We start from the raw sequence: 23,059 nt of genomic DNA on the forward strand, positions 1-23,059 counted from the left end.
GTAAGTTCGCAGATGACACAAAAATTGTTGGTGTGGTAAATAGTGAGCAGCAAACCCTTAGGTTGCAGGATGACATAGCCGTACTGGTTAGATGGGCAGAACAGTGGCAAATGGCACTTAATCCTGAAAAGTGTGAGGTAATGCATTTTGGGAGGACTAACAAGGCAAAGGAATACATAATGAATGGTCAGATCCTTGGAAGTGTACACTAAGGTTCCTCTACATGTCCATAGATTTCTGAAGACCGCAGGACAGGTGGTTAAGAAGGCATATTAGATGCTTGCTTTTATTAACCGAGGCATTGAGTGCAAGGGCAGGGAGGTTATGATGAAGCTGTATAAAACACTGGTTAGGCCACAGCTGGAATAATGTGTGTAGCTCTGGTCGCCACACTATAGGAAGGAAGTGATTGCACTAAAAGAGGTACAGAGGAAATTCACCAGGATGTTGTATGGACTGGAGTGTTTCAGTTATCAAGAGAGGTTGGATGGGTTGGGTTGTTTTCCTTTCCTTAGAGTAAAGAAGGCTGAGGGGGGAACCTGATTGAGGTGTATAAAATTGAGGGGCATAGATAGGGTGGATAGGTAGGAACTTTTCCCTTTAGTAGAGGGGTAAATAACCAGGGGTATAGATTTAAATTAAAGGGCAGGAGGTTCATCGGAGATTGAGGAAAAGTGTTTTCACCCAGAGGGTGGTGGGAATTTGGAACTCGCTGCCTGAAAGCATGCTAGAGGCAGGAACACTCACAACATTTAAGTATTTAGATGAGCACTTGAAATGCCCTAACATACAAGGTTATGGGCCAAGTGCTGGAAAATGGGATAAGAATAGATAGGTGCTTAATGGCCATCATAGATATAATGGGCTGAAGGGCCTCTTTCCATGCTGTAAAACACATGATTTCTTCTCTTAGTCTTTATCTCCCTCGCCCTGTGCTCTGCAACCCTTGTGCTCCCAACCGTTTCCATTGCCCTTCCTCCCGTATAGCTATTACCCTCACTTTACCATTCCTTTCTCACATTGTCTGACTTAATTGTTCCTATTGCGACTTTATTCTCTACCATCCTACTCATTGCTCTACCTTGTTCACAAGTGCTTGCTCTTTGGTCTGCCCTTCTCTGTCCTTCCTCTATTAATACCACCACCGCCCCATCCCCAATTGCCCCTTAATTTGCCCCTCCCTCTTGCAGAGAGTGACATTGTGGCCGCTGATTGGCTGCCGGCTCCTCAGTGACGTGTTGCTCTGTTGTGGGTTGTTTAGCTGCGGAGTGACGCTGTTGGGAGATGAGTGAGGGGGAAGCGAGGGTCTGCAAAGTAACTGCTGTTTACCGCAACTGTCACTGAATGCCTGCTCCAGGCCGTCGAAGCAGCTGCAATAACTACAGCATGAGCCGCCGTCATAGGCGCAGGAGTGAAGAAATCTGACTTGTTCCTGGTCTGTTCCCAGCCTGTGGAATCCTGTCAGTGGCTGGGCCTCGGGAATGTGTTGCACAACCTAAAGCCTGAATCGCGGAAAAAATATCGCCTTCTATTTCTGTACGTATTTCAGATAAAAACAGACGGCATTTTAGCTGCAGTGAGTGACAGTGATGTTGAAGACCTGTGTAATACTGGGAGTGGGACGGCAGGTTAATATGCTCATGGCTGCCGTTAATTGTCAGTAACATGATTTCCAATAACAGCAGCTTTCGGTTTTATGCAGCCTTCTCAATCCAGAGAATTTGAGGGGTCGTTATTCTCTCGTGACAAAAAGAAATGGGGTTGATTTAAATTATCAAGGTTATAGTGGTGTTTTGGCACCACATATTTAAAATATGAGGGCCAAACTATGATCTCTTGCTGAAGTCACAGATGATGTCGTAGGCATATTTGTATTCTAAGTACATGATAGATAGGAGTAGGAGCACGCCATCTGGCCCACCAAGCCTGTTCTGACATTTAATTAGACCAGGGCTGATCTGATTGTGGCCTTAACTCCATTTTTCTACTTGCCCAGCTATCGCCCAACCCCCTGCCTACTGCGTTAACCATGGCTTTCGAGTAAGTCAAAAGTCTGTTTAACTCAACTTTGAATATTTTCATTGACCCAGCCTTCATTGCTCTCTAGGGAAGAGAATTCCAAAGACTAATGACCCTTTGACAGAAGAAATCCCTCCTCATCTTTTGTCTTAAATGAGAGAACCTTATTTTCAAACTGTCCCCTCATCAAGCCCCTTTGGAATTTTATGTTTCAATTAGATCATTTCAACCAGATGGACAAAAAGATAAATTGAGTGCTTTAAATTAACATTAGAAGTTCAGGAATTAAAAAGGGTTGTCAAATACTGTTAGTGAGAAAAGTAGCCAAATATGAATGTTGGAAACGAACACCCAACAGCCCTGTCTTGGCAAAAATTGAAGGTGAAAATGGAAGAGGAAGAAGAAAAATCAGCTGAGTAGATAACACTGGGATGTGTAATGAATGAGGGTGGCTTGAAGAAAGCCAGAAAGGAAACAATATACTTATGGCCCCACTAATACTGTGGTGAAAACAAACAAAATCATCTTATTCTTCTAAACTTCAATGAGCATAGGCCTAAGCAGCACAATCTCTCTTCATAAGGCAACCTATTTATCCGAGCAATCAGTCAAGTGAATCTTCTCCGAGCTACTTTCAATGGCAGTATATCCCTCTTACGGATACCAAACTGTACACAGTACTCTGGGTCTGATCTTACCAATGTGCTGTAAAAGACTTGGATTTTATACCCCATTTCCTTTGCAATAAAGACCAACATTCCATTTGCCTTCCTAATTACTTTACCCACGTGCTGACATTTTGTGATACAGACAAGGGCATCCTGATCCCTACACTCATCTTTTGTTTATTTCCCCCTGCCTGAGATGGAGTATTTCTACAATTTTATTTTTATTTCAAATGTGCATTACTGTATTGGCTGTTGCATTTTAAATGTCTAGAGAAACCAAATTGGTATGTCTATGTTCTTAAAATGTTTAGAGTAGCATTTTTACATTTTAAAAAATCAGCTAAATGTTTTTTAAAGTTAGTTTACAGTCCAAGCATACCTCCCACAGGAGATCAATTCCTGAGTGCATTTTGGCTGTCATGTTTGCCAACATGAAAGTGACTGCACTTCAATAAATATTTCATTTAGGCAAGTTCAGTAGATGTGATAAGGTGCTACATTGATGATTAGTGTCCAGTTGGTATTTTTAGTGCAGTAGTAGGTATGCAGTTAGAATTCTACTCTGTTCTAGTTAGCTTGTGGCTTTAATAGGACAGTTTACGTTAGGCCACCTTGGCAGCAAACAACATTCTTTGAGGCCAATTAGGACTGAAATTCTCCCTTATTTGTGTCATGCATCAAGTGTTACATGCTATCATCCTCCTTTTCGCATGCTGCATCTGTGTAAGCTATATTTTAAATGTACACTTGGGTGAAGTTACCAAAGTGAATGTCCTCAAATGCGAGATGTTTGAGGTCATAATGCTAATATTACTGTTTTATCTCCACAACATTTTCTGGTGAGGTAAAATGGCATCTATAGAGATATAGTTTTTCTGCCACTGTTCTGTTTTAAATATAATTAAACCAACTAGATTTGCTATTTTCAGTCTGAGTCTGATTGTGACTAAGTTACTGTAATTTTTGATAGCTGCTTTTTAACTCCTTGAAAACACTTGTCTTTCTGACAGGCTTAGAATACTAGAAAGCAATGCCTAGTTTTCCTTTGTTTATTGGTGCATTTCATAGAAAAATAACTTTAATCTTTTGCCAGGTTGCACAGACTAGACAAAAGATGTACCTTGTGGTCTAATTGTGATCACCAAATTGCCAAAACAGATGCTGATACAAGATGATTAATTTTATTGGACTTTGGAATTAATACATTGAGAGCACCCACATTGAGAAACAGAAAGTTTAGTGCTGCAGTAAAGGTTGGAATTTAGACTTAGCATATGGCAAAATGAGGAATGGTGTACTCAGTGCTGAGAGTAGGTGCATAAAAAAGAGAGCTGTTCTATTTTTCATTGCTGACAGGTTTTGATCATTTTGGGAGAGAAATGTACATAAGAACATTGTGTATGTTTGAAATAAACGTAATTTAATGTAGTGAATGAGAAAATAAAATTACAAGATTTTGTTAAAACATTTAGATGAAAAAGTAACGGCACTAATTCTACAGTACCCTAGCATTAGTTTCTTATTTTTGTGGTTTGCCAGATCATTAAATTGTTAGCCTGTAAATCACTGCTAGCCATTGTTAAAGCATGTGCATTCGGGTCGTCTTTCATCTTACGAACAAATTGCTTTAAAAAAAATTGCAGATGAAATCTAATGGAGAAGTGGCTAGATGGGTGGAGAACTGGCTTGGCCATAGGAGACAGAGGGTAGTGGTCGAAGGGTCTTTTTCCGGCTGGAGGTCTGTGACCAGTGGTGTTCCGCAGGGCTCTGTACTGGGGCCTCTGCTATTTGTGATATATATAAATGATTTGGAAGAAGGTGTAACTGGTGTAATCAGCAAGTTTGCGGATGACACGAAGATGGCTGGACTTGCGGATAGCGAAGAGCATTGTCGGGCAATACAGCAGGATATAGATAGGCTGGAAAATTGGGCGGAGAGGTGGCAGATGGAGTTTAATCCGGATAAATGCAAAGTGATGCATTTTGGAAGAAATAATGTAGGGAGGAGTTATACAATAAATGGCAGAGTCATCAGGAGTATAGAAACACAGAGGGACCTAGGTGTGCAAGTCCACAAATCCTTGAAGGTGGCAACACAGGTGGAGAAGGTGGTGAAGAAGGCATATGGTATGCTTGCCTTTATAGGACAGGGTATAGAGTATAAAAGCTGGAGTCTGATGATGCAGCTGTATAGAACGCTGGTTAGGCCACATTTGGAGTACTGCGTCCAGTTCTGGTCGCCGCACTACCAGAAGGACGTGGAGGCGTTAGAGAGAGTGCAGAGAAGGTTGACCAGGATGTTGCCTGGTATGGAGGGTCTTAGCTATGAGGAGAGATTGGGTAAACTGGGGTTGTTCTCCCTGGAAAGACGGAGAATGAGGGGAGATCTAATAGAGGTGTACAAAATTATGAAGGGGATAGATAGGGTGAACAGTGGGAAGCTTTTTCCCAGGTCGGAGGTGACGATCACGAGGGGTCACGGGCTCAAGGTGAGAGGGGCGAAGTATAACTCAGATATCAGAGGGATGTTTTTTACACAGAGGGTGGTGGGGGCCTGGAATGCACTGCCAAGTAGGGTGGTGGAGGCAGGCACGCTGACATCGTTTAAGACTTACCTGGATAGTCACATGAGCAGCCTGGGAATGGAGGGATACAAACGATTGGTCTAGTTGGACCAAGGAGCGGCACAGGCTTCATAGAAATCATAGAAATCATAGAAACCCTACAGTGCAGAAGGAGGCCATTCGGCCCATCGAGTCTGCACCGACCACAATCCCACCCAGGCCCTACCCCCACATATTTTACCCGCTAATCCCTCTAACCTACGCATCCCAGGACTCTAAGGGTCAATTTTTTAAACCTGGCCAATCAACCTAACCCGCACATCTTTGGACTGTGGGAGGAAACCGGAGCACCCGGAGGAAACCCACGCAGACACGAGGAGAATGTGCAAACTCCACACAGACAGTGACCCGAGCCAGGAATCGAACCCGGGACCCCGGAGCTGTGAAGCAGCAGTGCTAACCACTGTGCTACCGTGCCGCTTGAAGGGCCTGTTTCCTGTGCTGTACTGTTCTTTGTTCTTTGTTCTAATGAGGTAATGCATAAGACAGATACCACTGCCGACAATAACAAAAACATCCCAAGGAGCTTCACAGGAGCATCATAAAATATGACACTGAATCACATCAGGAAATATTAGATCAGATGACCAAAATCTTGGTCAAAAAGGTAGGCTTTAAGAAGTATATTAAAGGAGAAAGTATGCAGGGAGGATATTCCAGAGCTCAGGTTCTAGGCAACTGCTGTGCAGCTGCCACACAAAAACACAAAAAAATAGAAGCAGGAGTAGTCCAGTAGGCCCTCTTTAAGCCTGTCCCACCATTCAATATGATCATGGCTGATCTATGCTGGCCTCAACTCCTTTTCTGTGCCATTTCACCATAGTCCTCTATTCCTTGATCTATTTATGCACCTCCACTTTAAATACTTAAGATCCAGCGTCCATCACCCTTTAGGGTAAAGAATTCCAGAGATTCACTACCCTCTGTGAGAAGAAATTTCTATGCATCTCCATTTTAAATGACTGGCCTTTTATCTTGTAGCTGAGTCCCCTTGTTTGAGACTCTCCCACTAGTGACAGCATCTCACCATCTACCCTGTCAAGCCCCTTCAGGATCTTGAATGTTTGTATAAGGTAACCCCTCACTTTTCTAAACTCCAAGAAATATAGACCCAGACTAATTAGTCTCTCTTGATAGGACAACTCTCTCATATCAGGAATTAGCTTGGTGAATCTCCTTTGGATTGCCTAGTATTTGGTGAGACTACCAAATGTTATTAAATATAAAGGTAGTAGTGTCACATTTGAAATGTTATGCACATTTTTTGGAGTATGATCAGTACACATTGATGCATTTGATGCAGATTAAATGATGATGTGATTTACGAGACCTATTGCTAGGGTGCAGTGTTTAACAGCATTGTGGGTAATAGTGTTTATTGGACCATAGGAATGTAAATAGTGTTATCCTTACAGGTTATTGAGGCCATTGTTTTAATTCTGCTGATATGGTCTGGACTTCGATAGTGGGGTCTAATTCCAGAACTTGCACATCGATCAAAACTAATGAGTGCCATTAACTATGAAAATGATGGTGATATTTCCAGAAAAGATAAGCATGTCAGGAGAATTGCCAAATCAAAGTATAGAAGAAGTTGAATTTTGAGAGAATTGATACTTTTTAAGCTTATCTCCAAATGTAAAAAATGTGTAAAGAGCAGAGACACTTGCAGGCACAGATACACAAATCTTTAAAAGTGGGAATTTGAGTTCATAAAACATTTTAAAATCTGAAGCTTTATAAATGGAAATTGAATATCAAAACACAGGTAATTATAAAACTCTACAAATTATTGGGTGGCTGTACTAGAATGGTATTCTCTAGGGCACCCTACTGAAGGCTGTGGAAGCCAAGATACTGAATATATTTTAAAAAGAAATAGATTTCTAGACACTAAAGGCATCAAGGGGTATTGCGGAGAACACTGGAATATAACACAGATAGAGGATCAGCCATGTTCATATTGAATGGCGGAGCAGGCTCGAAGAGCTGAATGTCCTACTCCTGCTATTTTCTATTTTTATGAAGAGTGTAAAGGCCATGGATAACGTACTAAGATTATACAAAAGGCGATGGGCTTTAGTAATAAAGTCTGACTATATAAATTGAGGTTCTCTTCATTTGAGACAAAAGATTGACAAATTTATTTGAGGTATTCAACAATTGAAAAGTTTTGATAAGATAAGTTGAAGGGGTGGGAGAAAAATATATTTTCACAAGTCAGGATGAGGTTTAAGCATACATGCGCTAGTTACCAACTCAAAATAGAAGGCACTCGAAGTTAGGTAGAAGCAGAATTGATCATTTTAAAAAACTGAAAAAAGGAATGGGATCTAGTGGAAACCGTTTCAGATAATTGGCTCAGGTGCAGTTGATTAAATGGCCTCCTGTGCTGTGCTGATTCTAATAATGCCAAGAATGATTGAGGCTTCAAGTTAGGTTAGAGTCAGAATTGGAACTTGTTTTTATTGTTGAAGGGGTTTAAGGGAGTTGTGATAAAACAATCTATGTTGGATACGAATAGCTTCCAAACGTTAAGAGGTGTACTGCTATGGCTCTTAAACTCAAAATTGGCATCCAATACGACTATGATCATCTGTTTCCTTTCTTGGCCTGTCTGCAATTGTTGACTACACTGTCCTTCAATACCTTCCCTCCATCATCCAGCTAAATGGGACTGCCTTCATTTGGTTCCATTCTATTTAACTAGTCCAAGCCAGAGTTAACTTCCAATGACTTCTCTTCCTCTCCCACATCCATTACCTCTGGAGTTGCCAAGAAACCTAATTCCTCCAACTAAATAATGGGCAAAACTAAGACATTAGGAGGTGGGTGGGCCTGGAATGCCCTGGTGCTGACTGACATGCTAGTTTGCTAGCAATTCCCCTCCTCCAGAATATTTTCAAAGTGGCAAGTGTGGTGGCTGCACACTGTAAGTCTCGGGTAGCTTGCTAACATAATTAAAAGGCCTAGTAATCAGAGGCCAGTTGGAATTTTCCAGTCCACCTCTGTGGTGTCCAGATCCCGATAGATCTCTGAAGAGGACCTCCTGTGGCAGACAGGAGGACTGATACTTCAGGATCCAGTTGAGGCCCACCCCTGCCCAACAACACCACATACCTACATTGATTACCCCTCCACAATAGTGGCGGTGGCCATTTTCTTTTGAAGTTAGTAAAAAGTGCTGAGAGAATGTCTCCATCTTGAGTGAAACATTAAGTGAAGACGTTTCCTCTATTCCTTTTCCTCTGATTATCTCCCACCTCCCCTGCAGCCCCCAACTCAAGTGCGTAAAATATACTTAACAAATTTTTCTGTGGCAATTTTAAAAAAAAAATTGTACCACATCACTCCAACATTCTGCCACAGACCAGCATGGTGGAGATCAGTAATGAATTGGAAGGTCACACATATAGTATCCGTCATCATCTTTAAGGTGTAGATTTTCTACAACCTTCCCTACCACCAATGCCTGCTTACTTGTGAGCGGCGAAACAACAGGTGAAAACACAACTAGTTGTGTTAATGGACCTGCTGCAGTGCACATATTTCTATATGTCCATGCCCTTTCGTCTGGTGCACCCTCATGGATTTTGGTTCTTCTAAGGAATTGTCCTTGTGCATATTCATATGCTTGAAGGCCCTGCTCGGGAAGACATAAGTAAGGGATATGAATTAGTTCTGGGAACATCACAATCTTGACCATCACCATACTCAGTCTTCTAATAGTTAAGTCATCGATGAAATAACATCAACATGTATGGTAATTCTGTCACTAGCTACCTGTAAGTTTCCAGTCTCTCCATCTCCGAGAGATGCAGGTATGCCACTGATCTGTAGGGCATTCTTCTCCACATCTGTTAACTGGTTTTTTGAGGAAATTCGCCTCTTGACATGCTTCAGCTTACATATTACTACAAGGATGAGAAAAACAGACCTGTAAGCGAAGGTAAGGTATATTCTTCAGATAGATGCAGTACATTTGGTGAGGGTGACAATAGACAGCTGTATCAGATTACATAATGTTTGGTGAGTGACAATGGCAGATGGATAAGTGGGGAAATGATGAAGTGCATGGAAAGTGAAGACTGGGTCCTGCTGAAATATTAATGGGTGTTTTATTCATTTACGAGATGTGGGCATCGTTGGCTAGGCCAGCATTCATTGCCCATCCCTAATTGTCCTTGAGAAAATGGTGGTGAACTACATTCTTGAATCGCAGCAGTCCCTGAGGTGTAGGTACACCCATAATGCTGTAGGCAGGGATTCCAGGATTTTGATCCAGCAGCAATGAAGGAATGGCAATATATTTCCAAGTCAGGATGGTGGGTGACTTGGAGGGGATCTCCAGATGGTGGTGTTCCCAGGTATCTGCTGGTTGTGTCCGAGTTGGTAGTGGTTGTGGATTTGAAAGGTGCTGCCTAAGGAACTTTGGTGAGTTCCTGCAATGCATCTTGTAGATAGTACACACAGCCGTCACTGTCGATGGTGGAGGGATTGAATGTTTGTGGAAGGGGTAGCAATAAAATAGCTGCTTTGTCCTGGATGTTGTTCTGAACTTCTTGATTATTGTTGCAACTGCACTCAGACAGGTGAGTGGAGGGTATTCCATCAAAGGACCGATTGGCCTATTCTATTTGCTATGTTTTTTTCTATCACACTACTGACTTGTGCATTGTAGATGATGGACAGGCTTAGGGGAATCAGGTGATGAGTTGCTTGCCGCAAAATTCCTAGCCTTTGACCTGCTCTTGTAGCCATAGTATTTATGTGGAGTATAATGGTGTATACTTGGCAAAACATTGGGAAAGAAAGTGGTACTTAAATTACAGGACAAAGATAAATCAGATATTCATTTTCATAACCCGCTTAGGCCATTAGATTGTATCCAAGACTGCTGAAAAATGCTACTGCTGTTCACCACTTCAGTTACCTCCAATTGTGCTGCCATGGAATCGCAGGTTTCCTTCTTGCACTACTTGAGGAAAGTACATCCCTTTTGTTACTGACTGTATCCAGCAGTAATGCATTATTGAATTTGGGTGCTGCCCTTCCTGTATGTGCAGCATCTATTTTAAACACGTCTTGTCTTGTGTTCCATTTGTAAATTATCCCTTTAAATAGAGCTGAGATCACACTACGTGGGTGTGCATCGTGCCTGTTGTGCAGCTTGTCGATGCAAAACCTGGAAGTCAAACTTTATTGCTATATCAGTTGTGATGGCAGATTCTGAGCTGCTGATTTCTAGGTTTTGCTCCCAAAATTCCTAACTACTACTCACCTACAGAATTTTATAGATACTGTGCCTGTGTCATGATGGAATAATTTTATTCTACGCAATTATTTTAACTTTTGTACTGAGTTCTTAAGTTTGGAATGTATATTTATGCTGAAAGCAAAGTATTTGGGGGTTGCAAGAGGGAGAGAGAAACTGTCCTTTAATGATCTACTTTCATCTGTATTTTAAAACTGACAATTGTTTTTCCTGTTTTTGATTGATTGACAATGAAGATCAGTGCTTAAAAACTTACATTTCTAACAACTTGAAACAGATAGACATTGGGTGGGTGCCAGAAAGACAGTTTCTTCCATCATTCTATTGTATTTTTGAATGTATGTCTAACTGTTGGGTCCATTCATTAGTTTGAACAGACGAGAGGACAGCACTTAGTACAAGTTTAAAAATGGTTTTCTTTTATTGAGCAGAAGTTAACAAAAATTAACATGACAGAAACAAGAAGAAAGCAAACTTGGAGACTGGCTTCTTAGCCAGGCTCTGTACAGAACTTTAACACACTGAACTGAAACACTCTAAAATCAAAACTATATTTCAACCCTTATTTTGTTATTGGAAGTCTCTGACTGAGAAAAACAATCCTTGCAGTTGCTGTTATGCTGTTATTTGCTTGCATTGTGTACCCTTCAGGAATGCAGTCAATTTTTAGCTAACCTATCTTGCCTTCTGATTCTACATGTAGTCAAGCTAGCTACAATTCGTCAGCTTAGCAGAGTTTGTTGCATAGGCAGAAATATCTTAAAATGAAATCTTTGTAGACTGAAGCAAACATGGCCAAGCATACACAGGATCTCTTGATTTGTTTAATTTTGAAAATGTGGAGAGGAGGAGGAGAAGTTTAAATAGAATGTCAGCCATGTGTAACACACTTTCATTTGGAAACTTGTTGCTATTTATTGTGTGATGTACAATTTTTAATGAAAAATCTAGTTTGCCCCCATTTACAGCCATGAACCAATTAAATTTCAAAATCCTTTATCATCCACCATCTTGTAATTTGAAAGAGAAAATATTACTTTTTTCATAGATTTGTTTATCCATAGATTAGTATGTTTAAGTAGTTTGTTTTTTATTCAAGGGAATTGGCCTGGCAAGACCCTGGTCCTGAAATTAGGTTTATTTTCCCCATTCTCAAGTTTTTCTCATGGATACAGCAGACTTGGACTACATTTTAACTGTCTCCAGTCGGCACATTTTCAGCAACAATGCACCAAAAATAGGGTGGATGCACACTCCACCTTCCCACTCACCCTCATAATCAAAAGTGGGTGGGTGGCAAAGTTGGTAAGCTGTCCCACCACTTAAATAATTAAGGGACAATTAGACTTGTTACCAAGCCGATGGACCCCAATAATACACTCCACATGCCATAAACATTTGGCATGGGCAGACAGCTGGGAGTGGGCAATCCAATTTTAAAAAAAAACAAGTTCTTTAAAGGATGGAAAGGAAAGGGGGAGTTTTATCTTCGGCAGCCACCCTTTGTGGATCGGGGGCATTTCTCCCAAAGGTGGAATTCCTCCTTTCCACTTCTTCCTACCTGCCTGCTGCCTTAATCACATCCTCTGTTCCCTTCCATAACCTGCCCAAGACCTCAGAGTTGCTTGTTTATGGGGATCCTATGGGCTGTCTTCTTCCCTGTCACAGTCCCTGCTGTGCCCACTAATGTACTCTTGGTATGACTGGGATTGATAGAGCTGCCAGCCTGATTGGTTGACAGCTCCCGAGGGTCGGACTCCAGTGAGGGGAGGAAGTCCCACAGGTTGTCCGTTTAGCCCGCTTGCAGTGGGTTGGCTCCATGCCGACTACTTTTGCATAGATTGTTGTTTTAAAAAAAACATGGGCAGGATTTTGGTGCCAATATGGGGGTGGAAATGGAAGTGGGCACACGTGGAATTTCATAATGCCAGCTTGCAGGCCCATTCCCCATCAGAATCCTGACTCCTAGTCAGTTTCCTGGAGGCTAGATTAGGCACAGAATGGCAACTTACTTGCAAACACTGAATAGCTTGTTAACTCAATTAACACTATTGATTAGAGGCTGACTGGAAATGTTTAGGTAACTTGCAGGTCCTCAACGAAGCCTCAATGTGGCTTCCCACTGATAGGCTGGAGGCACCAGCACTCTAGGATCATTTTGAAGCTCTCTACTTCACAATGGACATCAACTGTGAAGTGCAGCCATTTCTTTTTTTCAGCTTTGTAAAAGTGTTGAGATAAGAACATAAGAAATAGGAGCAGGAGTAGGCCATCTAGTCCCTCAAGCCTGCCCCGCCATTCAATAAGATCATGGCTGATCTGATAGTGGTTTAGTTCCACTTACCCGCCCGCTCCCCATAACCCTTAATTCCCTTATTGATCAGAAATCTATCTACCTGTGACTTAAACATATTTAATGAGGTAGCCTCCACTGCTTCAATGGGCAGAGAATTCCAGAGATTCACTACCCTCCTGAGAGAAGAAGTTCCTCCTCAACTCTGTTCTAAACTGACTCCCCCTTATTTTGAGGCTGTGTTCTCTAGTTCTTGTTTCCTTTCTAAGTGGAAAGAATCTCTCTGCCTCTACCCTCTACCCCTTCATTATCTTACATGTCTCTATAAGATCTCCCCTCAGCCTTCTAAACTCCAACGAGTACGGGCCCAATCTACTCAATCTCTCCTCATAAGCTAACCCCCCCCATCCCCAGTATCAACCTGGTGAACCTTCTCTGCACTCCCTCCAAGGCCAATATATCCTTCCACAAATAAGGGGACCAAAATTGCACACACTACTCCAGTTGCGGCTTCACTAGTACCTTGTACAATTGCAGCAAGACCTCCCTGCTTTTATACTCCATCCCCTTCGCGATAAAGGCCAACATTCCATTTGCCGCCTTGATTACCTGCTGCACCTGCAAACTGAGTTTTTGCTATTCATGCACAAGGATCCCCAGGTCCCTCTGCACAGTAGCATGTTGTAATTTTTCACCATTTAAATAATAGTCCATTTTACTATTATTCCTTCCAAAATGGATAACCTCACACTTGTCAACGTTATACTCCATCTGCCAGATCCTCGCCCACTCACTTAGCCTATCCAAATCTCTCTGCAGACTTTCCGCATCCTCCACACAATTCGCTTTCCCACTCATCTTTGTGTCATCCACAAACTTTGTTACCCTACACTCGGTCCCCTCCTCCAGTTCGTCTATGTATATGGTAAACAGATGAAGGTGCCTCTCTTTCCTTACCTGCAGTGGCAGACTACAGCTTCTTCATTAAGCCAAACCTGGGGTGGGGGGCCTGCCAAAGTGAGAGAGTAATGATTCTATTGGGGATTTGGGCATCGAAGGTGGAGCAAATTAGTAGCTGTAGAAATGTTGGGAGAAATGGAGGGTCAAAGGCTAGATGGTTGGAATTTTGAAATTGCAGTTGTAAGTGAATTCTCAATCCCCCTCCTCCCCACCCCCCATCTTTAACTTCCTGCATGTCTACTTTGTTCCTCCAACTATGATCTCCTGCATATCCTATTTAATTTCCATTAGCATCTATCTAGCTTCTAAGCTTGGTTGTTTTCTCCCAAAGTCTCTCCACCTCTGTCCTCCTTCCCTCTTTTTTAACCAAACTTTTAGCCACCTGCCTATTATTTCCTCCTTTTAGTTCAGTGCCTGTTTCTGTCTGGTTAGGATCCTGTAAAGCATTTTGAGACATTTTGTTATGTTAAAGATCCTATGTAAATGCATATTGTTGGTTACACTGCTGCAATCAACCCCCCCCCCCGGCTTAGAAAAAAACCCCGCCCTTCTGTCCTTGCAAACTGCCATCCCATCTCCAATCTTTCTTCCGCTCCAAAGTTCTTGAATGTATTCTGCCTCTAAATCGATGCTCATCTTTCCTGGATCTCCATGTTTGAATCCCTTCATCAAGTTTTACTCCAGCCACAATATTAAAAACATCTCTTATCAAAGAAACAAATGACACTCAATGTAATGTGACAAAATAAATTATCCAAGCTATACCTTTTCAATCTTGATACAATTGATCGCCACACATCTTCATCCATCACCTCCCCACTATCATCAGCTGCATGGAACTCAAGTCTGTTCATTCCATTCTTATCTATCCAACCAAAGCCAGAGTATCACTTTTCCACCCACCGCCATATCTCTTTATGCCCTGAGACACCAAAAATGCGTCTATCTCAATATAGTCAATGACGGTGCATTCACAACCCTTTGATTCACAAGCCGAAGTTATTGGATGCAGCAGGATTCCACTGCTGAGGCCGAATCCCCAGGTGTGACTCCCTTCAGCCTGTAGTGCAATCCTCTTTTTAAAAGCATGTTCACAAGATGTGGGTGTTGTTGGCTAGGTCAGCATTGTTCTCCCATCCATAAATTCCCACTTCTGACCTGATGATGGAAGGATGGTGATTGTTGAAGCAGCTGATACTACCCTGAGGAACTCCTGCAGCAATTTCCTTGGACTGAGATGATTTCCTCTGAGAAAGTGATAATGAGCCGCTGTCTTGTACCGCTCAGCCCATCTTGTGTAGGTGCACCCACAGTGCTGTTAGAAAGGGAATTCCAAGATTTTGACCCAATGACAGTGAAATAATAAAAGCAAAATACTGCAGGTGCTGGAATCTGAAACACAAAATGCTGGAAAATCTCAGCAGATCTGACAGCATCTGTGGACAGAGAACAGAGCTAATGTTTCAAACTGGATGACTCGTTGGAGCGAAAGAGAACTAGAAATAGGATGATATTTATACAGTTGTGGGAGGGTGGGTACAGAGCAGTGGGATGGGTGGTTGGAGCTGTAGGGCTGGATAGAGAGCTAGTGATAGGTGGAGGCTAGGGAGAGATTGACAAAGATGTCATGGACAAAAAGACAAAGGGAATGTAAATGGTGGTAATCGTAGCTAAGAAGGTTGCTGATAGTGGCACGTTAAGAGATCAGAATGTGTTAATGGAAGAACAAAGGTAAGCACTGTGACAAAGAGTAACCTGGAACAGGTAACAGATGGCCCTAATGGGATGGGATGGCGGTTGATGGGGAGACAGTGGTAAAGGAAAAAAACATGGAAGGGAGGATAAAAAAAGGGGATGGTAAAATGAATTTATGGAAGAAACGAAAACCAATCGATAGAAATAAAAAAAATGGGGTGAAGATGGAGGAGAATTTTTATGGTCTGAAGTTGTTGAACTCCAGTCCAGAAGGCTGTAATGTGTCTAATTGGGAGGTGAGGTGCTGTTCCTCCAATTTGCGTTGGGCTTCACTGGAACAATGCAGCATACCAAGGACGGACAGGTAGATATGAGAGCAAGATGGTGTGTTAAAATGGCAAACTACAGGAAGGTCTGGGTCCTGCTTGTGGATGGACCCAAGGTGTTCTGTAAAGTGGCCACCTAGTTATACTTAGTCTCTCTGATGTAGAATAGACTGCATTGGGAGCAGCAAATGCTATAGACCAGATTGATGAACTACTTCATCCCAAAAGAGCATTTAGGTCCTTGGATGATGAGTGGGGAGGAGATAAAGGGGCAGATGTTGCACCTTCTATGATTTCAATGGAAAGTGTGGGAAGATTGAGGTGTTGGGACAGAACGTTTCCTGTGGAATGCTGATGGGAGTGAGGGGAAGATGTGTTTGGTGGTGGCATCGTGCTGGAGTTGGTGTAAATGGCAGAGGATGATCCTTTGAATGCAGAGGCTGGAGAGGTGAAAAATGAGGATATGGGATCCGATGCTGTTTCTAGGAAGGAATGAGAGCTGAGGCAGGGGAGATGGGTCCGACGCAGTTGAGAGCCCTGTTAACCACAGTGGGTGAGAAACCAGGGTGAAAGAAGACGTGTCAGCAGCACCGCTTTGGAAAGTGGCATCATCAGAACAGATGTGATGGAGGCAAAGCTGTAGTCGAGATAGCTGTGAAAGTCAGTGGGCATATAATGGATACTAGTGGACAGTCTATCACCAGAAATGGAGACAGAGGTCAAGGAAGGGAGGTGTTGGAAGATGGACTATCTGAAATTGATAGAGGGGTGGAAATTGGAAGTGAAATTCATGCATTTTTCCAGGTCCAGGTGAGAGCATTATGCGGCACTGAAACAGTCGTTGACGTACCAATAAAAGAGTTGAGAAGAGGTCTGAGTAGGACTGGAACATGGAATGTTCCATATACTCCATAAAGAGACATGCAAAACTAGGACCCATACAGGTACCCATAGCCACACCCTTTATTTGGAGGAAGTGAGACAAGTTAAAGGAGAAATTAGTGAGAGGACAGGTTCAGTCGGATGGGGGAAGAGTGGTTTTGGATGGGGATTGTTCAGGTCTCTGTTCGAGGAAGAAGTGGAGAGCCCTCAGGCCACCCTGTTGGGAAATGGGGGTATAGAAGGATTGGACATCTGTAGTAAAGGGAGGATGTTAGGACCAGGGTAGTGGAAGTTGTTGATATGACATAAGAGCATCAGAGGAATCTTGGATGTAAGTGGGAAAGGACTGGATAAAATCAGGAATTCCCTCTTTTTTTAAAAAAACAACTTGTCCTGCTACCTTCAAAGATTTATGCATGTGTACTTCTAGGCCTTCATATTCCTTCACACACATTGAATTTGTATCATTTTTCGTATATTATTCCTCTCAAAACGAACTCTAAATTCAGTGATTGTGTTTTGGATTGAAAAATTGCAAATGTCACTATTATTTAAGTAGGAAGAGAGGGAGAAACGAACTAACTATGGATTGATTGGTTTAATATCAGCTACGGGGAAGTTACTGGAATCCATTATCAGCTGCAAAGTCACCAAAGACATGGACACAATTAATTTATCAGAAAGTCAGCATGGATTTGTGGTGGGTTGGTCATGTCTGGGGAATCCATTTTTTTCTTAAGGAGACCATCAGCATATGTCTAGAATTGTCTGCGATTGGATGAACTAATTGCCAGGTGCTGCCTGGGTGATGAAGTTGGAAAATACCCTATATCTATATTTCTATTTTGCATCTCGAGCTTTTAGAAGCCCATAAAAAGATAAAACTGCATAATATAGCATTGTGGCAATCAGAAGTCTTCCTTTGAGAACCTAAAATGAAGGGTTGGGCCGACAGTGCAGGATGCCACCAAAATTGAAGATGAGTAGTAAATTAACAGAATGTTATCTATTCTTGGCTCTTTTTTGTATTTGCAAATTAATGAATTGAAAATGCACTGTTAGTTAGTGCTTCAGTGTATATTACTTAAATTTATCATATCTTTGTAAAACACATAGGGGAGAGGAAATTGGAAATGTAACGTAATTTTTTGTGCAGTTTGAACTGATGTTCCCCCCTCCTTTGTTTTGTAGTGATGGGTCAAGAGTCTGGAAAGGCAGCCTGGCCCAGACCAGCAGGAGGTTATCAGACGATCACCGGAAGAAGATATGGGAGAAGGCATGCTTATGTTAGCTTTCGTCCCTCTATTGCCAAGCCATGGAATCAGTTAAAAGAAAATGAATGCCAATGGGAAGGAATGGAGCTAAACACTGTTTCAAAAGATAACGGTTTATGTGTGTTGTGTTTCATATATGATATGAGCTGTCTAAAACGAATATGTAGACGTTCGGAAGGTTGAGGAAAAAGTAGAGACTGAAATCTTTGGAATTGTTACTGGATTTATTTTAAAAAATAGTCTCCACTACTTATGGCAGGTGTATTCTACAAAGTACAATCTCTAAACTACTGATAATACAGTATTAGTAAGAATGAATTTATTTTGAGCGAAAGATATTTGAATAACCTGCCAGACAATCTCTGTTGCTTCCTGTTGCTGAAGGTTTAGGTCAGTGAGGCTTTCAGAGCGATTTGAAATTTCAGTCAGTTTGGTTTCAATGTATCAATTTCGGCATGAAATGCATTTCAGAATTTTAACTTTGAGGTCTGGGTTTTGATCTGACTGATGGTAAAGTTTTCAACTAAGTAGTTCATGTCTAGTCAAATTTTGTGGAAATTGATAAGTCTGCATTCAAATGGCAAGGTGTTAACAATATTTATTCTTTCAAGAAAATAATTGAAATAATTCACAATGTTTATAACAGAAGTCCAGTTATAGTCCAGTCTTGTCTGTATTGGCTCTCTTAAAGAGCAGTTTTCCTGGTGCAACTCGCCAACGTTCTTCCTACAACCTTTCTTTTCAGATGATACAATTTCCTCTTAAATGACTCAAGTGAGTCTATCTCCACCATACTCTCAGGGAGTGCATTCCAGACCCCAACCACTCACTGCAGGAAAAATGTTTTTCCTCATGTCTCCATTGCTTTTTTTACCATTAACCTCTTGTTCCTGATCCTTTCACCATTGGAAACAGTTTTGCCCTATCCACTCTGTCCAAACCACCCATGAATTTTGTATACCTCTATCAAATCTGCTCTCAACCTTTTCTCCATGGAAGTTGGTGCCATCTTCTTGAATCTATGAACTGATCATTCATCTGTTTGCGTGTTTGAATATATGCTCCACCCCCCATAAATTTTACTTTGGCAGTTTGTTGGCAGTGACTAATGCTGCTGTTATCCTACAGCAAAGGGAGGCTTCCATCTCTTTTATCATGAATTGTGCGAAATAAGTAAATAGGTTACTTTTCTTTTGTGTTTTGCCACTGAAATGTCAGGTTATTTTAGAGAATTTCAAATTTTTTGCATTAGCAACGAAGGCCAGATTATACTTGGAACTCACGAGTGCACACCTGACCCGAAATCATGCTGGGACACAACTACCTGGTCGCTGGGGCGCATGCAGGAGTTAGAAGTGCAACAACTGAGTGAGCAATTAAGCCCATTAAGGAGCCAATGTTAGCAGTTCTACATGCTCTGTCCATTTTATGTTTGCCAGGCAGTTTTCACATTTTTCACTACAAACTCCAGCCAGGAGCCAGATAAAATGTCTGGGGTTAAATAAAATAGAAGCTGTTTAAGAGATGAGGTGCTTTGTGGTCTGCTGTTTCACAGTTTGTAACATTTTGGTGAAGTCATTCCATTTTTATAGTACTGCAGCTCCACAGCAGCTATGAGCCTTCAGGGAATACTCACCCGCACCCTCACTTCTCTCAGTGCCCACCTCCTCTCTCGCTCTCTTCCCCCTACCTCTCTCTTCACTTCACTGCAACCCCCCCCCAATTTCTCGATGTGTGTTTTTGGCTGCCAGTTAATTGGCCAGCCAGCGTGAAATCATAGTGGCTGATTGCAACCACTTTTAGGTCCACTAATTGCTTGCAGCCAACAAGTGAGATTCAGACCCAAATTTCAAAGAGCTTAAAAATTGCCTGGACCAGCCAGTACACTTCTCGCATGAAGTAAGCAATGTATTCATAATTAATTTCTTTGCTGAAAGGAAATTGCTCGGTATGGACTGTTGTGTGGCAAAAGTAGTTAGGGTTGCACTTCAAACATGTGTGTTTTGCTGTCAGCTCGTTTTCTTTCCAAATGTATGTACTGTGAAGACATTTTTTAAAATTCATTTAACCTTTGAAAATTTAAAATATTTGTTGTTGCTGATTTAGATCCAAGTCTTGTCCTTTTTCAGCCAAGTTACATGTTGATTCCAAAATGAATGGTTAATTTAAATTTAAGTCAGCTGATGAAAAGTAAAATCAGGGATTGTGCTAAAGTTGTTTAATGTGGTGATCCCTTAATTAGTGTGTGGATGAAACTAGGAATTCTTACCTGGTAGGGACTCGCAGGTGTTAACACACAAGACGGCAGTATACACATACACGTATGTACAAACATACAAACTAGGAGCATGAGAAGACTATTCTGAGCTTGCTCTGTAACTTAATAAGATAATGGCTGAATGTTTGTAGCCTCAACTCTACTTTCCTGTCTACCCCCATTCCTTTAACTCCCTTGTCAATCTAACTCTACCTTAAATATATTCAGTGAACTCGCCTCTCCTACTCTGGGGAAGAGAATTCATTGACTAATGACACTCAGGAGAGACTCCTCAATGGGGGCCCCTTAATTTTTAAACTGTGTCCCCTAGTTCTCATTCCTCTCGTATGGGCATCCAAGTCCCCTCAACACGTTCTACATTTCAATAAGATCACTTCCTGTTCTTATGAACTCCAATGGATACAGGCCCAACCTGTCCAGCTTTCCTCCTAAGATAACCCCTTAATTCCAGGAATCAGCCAAGTGACCCATCTTTGAACTGCTAATGCAATTATTTCTTGCAGAAGGAGAACAAAACTATACACAGTACTCCAGATATGGTGTCACTAGCACCCTGTAGCAAAACATCCTTAATTTTATATTTCATTACTCTGGCAATGCAAAACATTTTATTTCCCTTCCTAACCATTTGCTGTACCTGCACATTAACTTTTTGTACCATGATCCCTTGTTCTACAATCTCTCTCTCTCTTTAAATAATATGATGCTTTTCTGTTCTTCATGCCTCCATCTGCAAAATGTTTACCTGCTCACTTGTGTATATTCCTTTGCAGACTCCTATGTCCTCACACCTTACTGTACTATCTATCTTTGTGTCATCAGCAAATTTAGCAAACATGCATTCTGTCCCCCCTTCCAAGTTGTTTAGTAAGATTATAAGTAGTTGAGATACCCAGCATTGATTCCTGTGGCACTTCACAAGTTGCAGCTTGCCAACTAAAAGTGACCCACTTTTCGCTACTCTCTGCTTCTTGTCAGCTAACCAATGCTCTATCTACACACACAATTGGAAGAGCCTAGGGAGTTTACTCAAATGTTAGGGTGCTTGCTTTTTATGTGAGAGGTCCTTTTTCTTTGTGAAATTTCATATAATGCTAACTTCTCTAGGTTAATTAAATCAAAATATCTTTTCACCAAGCTTCCGGAGTTTGAGTCCATTCCACCTTGTAAGGATTTTAAAAATATTTGTTCTTGGGATGTTGACAAGGCCACATTTCCCATCCCTAGTTGTCGTGAGATGGTGGTGGACCATCTTAAAGTAGAGATTGCCAGTGGAACTTTAACCACCAGTTGTTCAGCCCAATATCCTATTTGCTTTCTTCATTGATATAGTGGTTTTGATGAATTGTCTGAGAATCGTCAGACGTTTGTGTGTAATGAATACCATTTGGATTCAATTTCCCTTCCTTATTTTCTTTGTTCCTCAAATCAATTTGTGTCTATCTGCCACTTGTGACCTCCACGTTCATAATATATTAAAATGTCTCTATTTTATCTAGCCACGTGTTAATTCCACCTTCCCACCCCACCCCAAGCTTTGTGTAATTAGCAAGCTTGGTTTGTTTGTCCACTTTCAAATCCCTTGAATAAGCAATACTGGCTCCAGGATTGATGCATGGTGAACTCTATGCCAATGCATTTCCAAATGCAACTAATCTTTATTGCCTGTGATACAAAACAGCTTGTGATTTGTTTCCAAGGTCTGTCCTTCCCATGCATTCCTCTGTTGCTGACCAGTCTCCTAAATGACACTGTCAAAAGCTTTGATAAAATCTAAATATCTACCATTCGCTGAATTTCTCCTTGTACCCTGGCAAGAAATTCCAATAAACTGGTCAGAACATATTGTTCATTTTTCTTTAACTGTTATTTTCTGCTGTCTGATATTTTATGTATTACACTTACTGGGCTCATCAGCCTCCTATTTCTTGTGTTTATCTTATTTTTGTTTCCATTAGCACTGGAAGGTGGACTTTTACCCATATGTACCCAATATCTGGATCAAGCAATGCGGGGTCAGCTGTAGCATAGCGAGATGTAGAGTTTTCCTCTACTATGCCTCAAAATGTATGAGAGCAGACCTTCAGAAAAGCACTTCCTATTGCAGCAGAATTACATTCTGCCATTTCCTACAGTCATCTATTGACCTCCTTGCATGTCATTGCCAATCAGTGCTGAAATAAAGAACTGGATTAAAACATCTAAAACTCTTGCAGATTGATCCCTTGCAGTCAGTTATTCCAAGATAATAACACTGCTATTTATAGATGAGAGTTCCATCTCTTTCTCAGTCCCACAGAGACCACTGCAGTGCTGTTTTTATGGAACGTCTATCCATAAGAAAGCTAGTGTTAGTCCACATGGGTTAGGTGACTTGAACTTTTTCGTCTCGGCCTGTTTGCCACTTCATTTGAAATTGCATTTGTTTTTATATATTTTCACTTTGCCATGGAGATACTTTAGTGTTGTTGAACCCTTGAACATAGTTATGAAGGAGTCATTTAGAATCTTGAGCATCTTTAGTTCACTTGCTTTTCTTTCACCCTGGGGATACTCTTGTTTCTTTAACCGTCTTTTACACTCAAAATACTTTTGTAAATGCATTCAATTTCTATTTTAGCTGTGTCTAATAAGCTATAACTTTTGCACAATCTATCAACTTAATACATGACAAGTTCTTTATTGTTTATAATTTTGCATTACCTGTGCTGTTGCCAGCATTAGTTTTCCCCTTTGCCACTCATTTTCTTGTATATGGTTATCTT

At 41.4% G+C, this 23,059-nt stretch overlaps 1 protein-coding gene across 11 annotated transcripts in view; it reads left to right on the forward strand.

Moving 5' to 3' along the window:
* The first annotated feature begins 1,224 nt into the window (after positions 1-1,224).
* Positions 1,225-23,059, forward strand: part of pja2 (praja ring finger ubiquitin ligase 2) — a 51,708-nt gene continuing 29,873 nt past the window's right edge. For 2 of the 11 annotated variants that reach the window (XM_078214690.1, XM_078214694.1), the window contains exons 1-3: positions 1,246-1,536; positions 17,934-18,018; positions 19,269-19,384. In XM_078214690.1, coding sequence (XP_078070816.1) covers positions 17,936-18,018; positions 19,269-19,384 — 199 coding nt within the window. In that variant the 5' untranslated portion in view covers positions 1,246-1,536; positions 17,934-17,935. Of the gene's footprint in view, positions 1,537-17,933; positions 18,135-19,109; positions 19,385-23,059 lie in introns of those variants that run through there. The other 9 variants (XM_078214696.1, XM_078214698.1, XM_078214687.1 and 6 more) reach the window with 8 other exon arrangements.

This window comes from Mustelus asterias, chromosome 6 (assembly GCF_964213995.1).
Source record: "Mustelus asterias chromosome 6, sMusAst1.hap1.1, whole genome shotgun sequence".
In the NCBI taxonomy this organism is placed as follows: domain Eukaryota; kingdom Metazoa; phylum Chordata; class Chondrichthyes; order Carcharhiniformes; family Triakidae; genus Mustelus; species Mustelus asterias.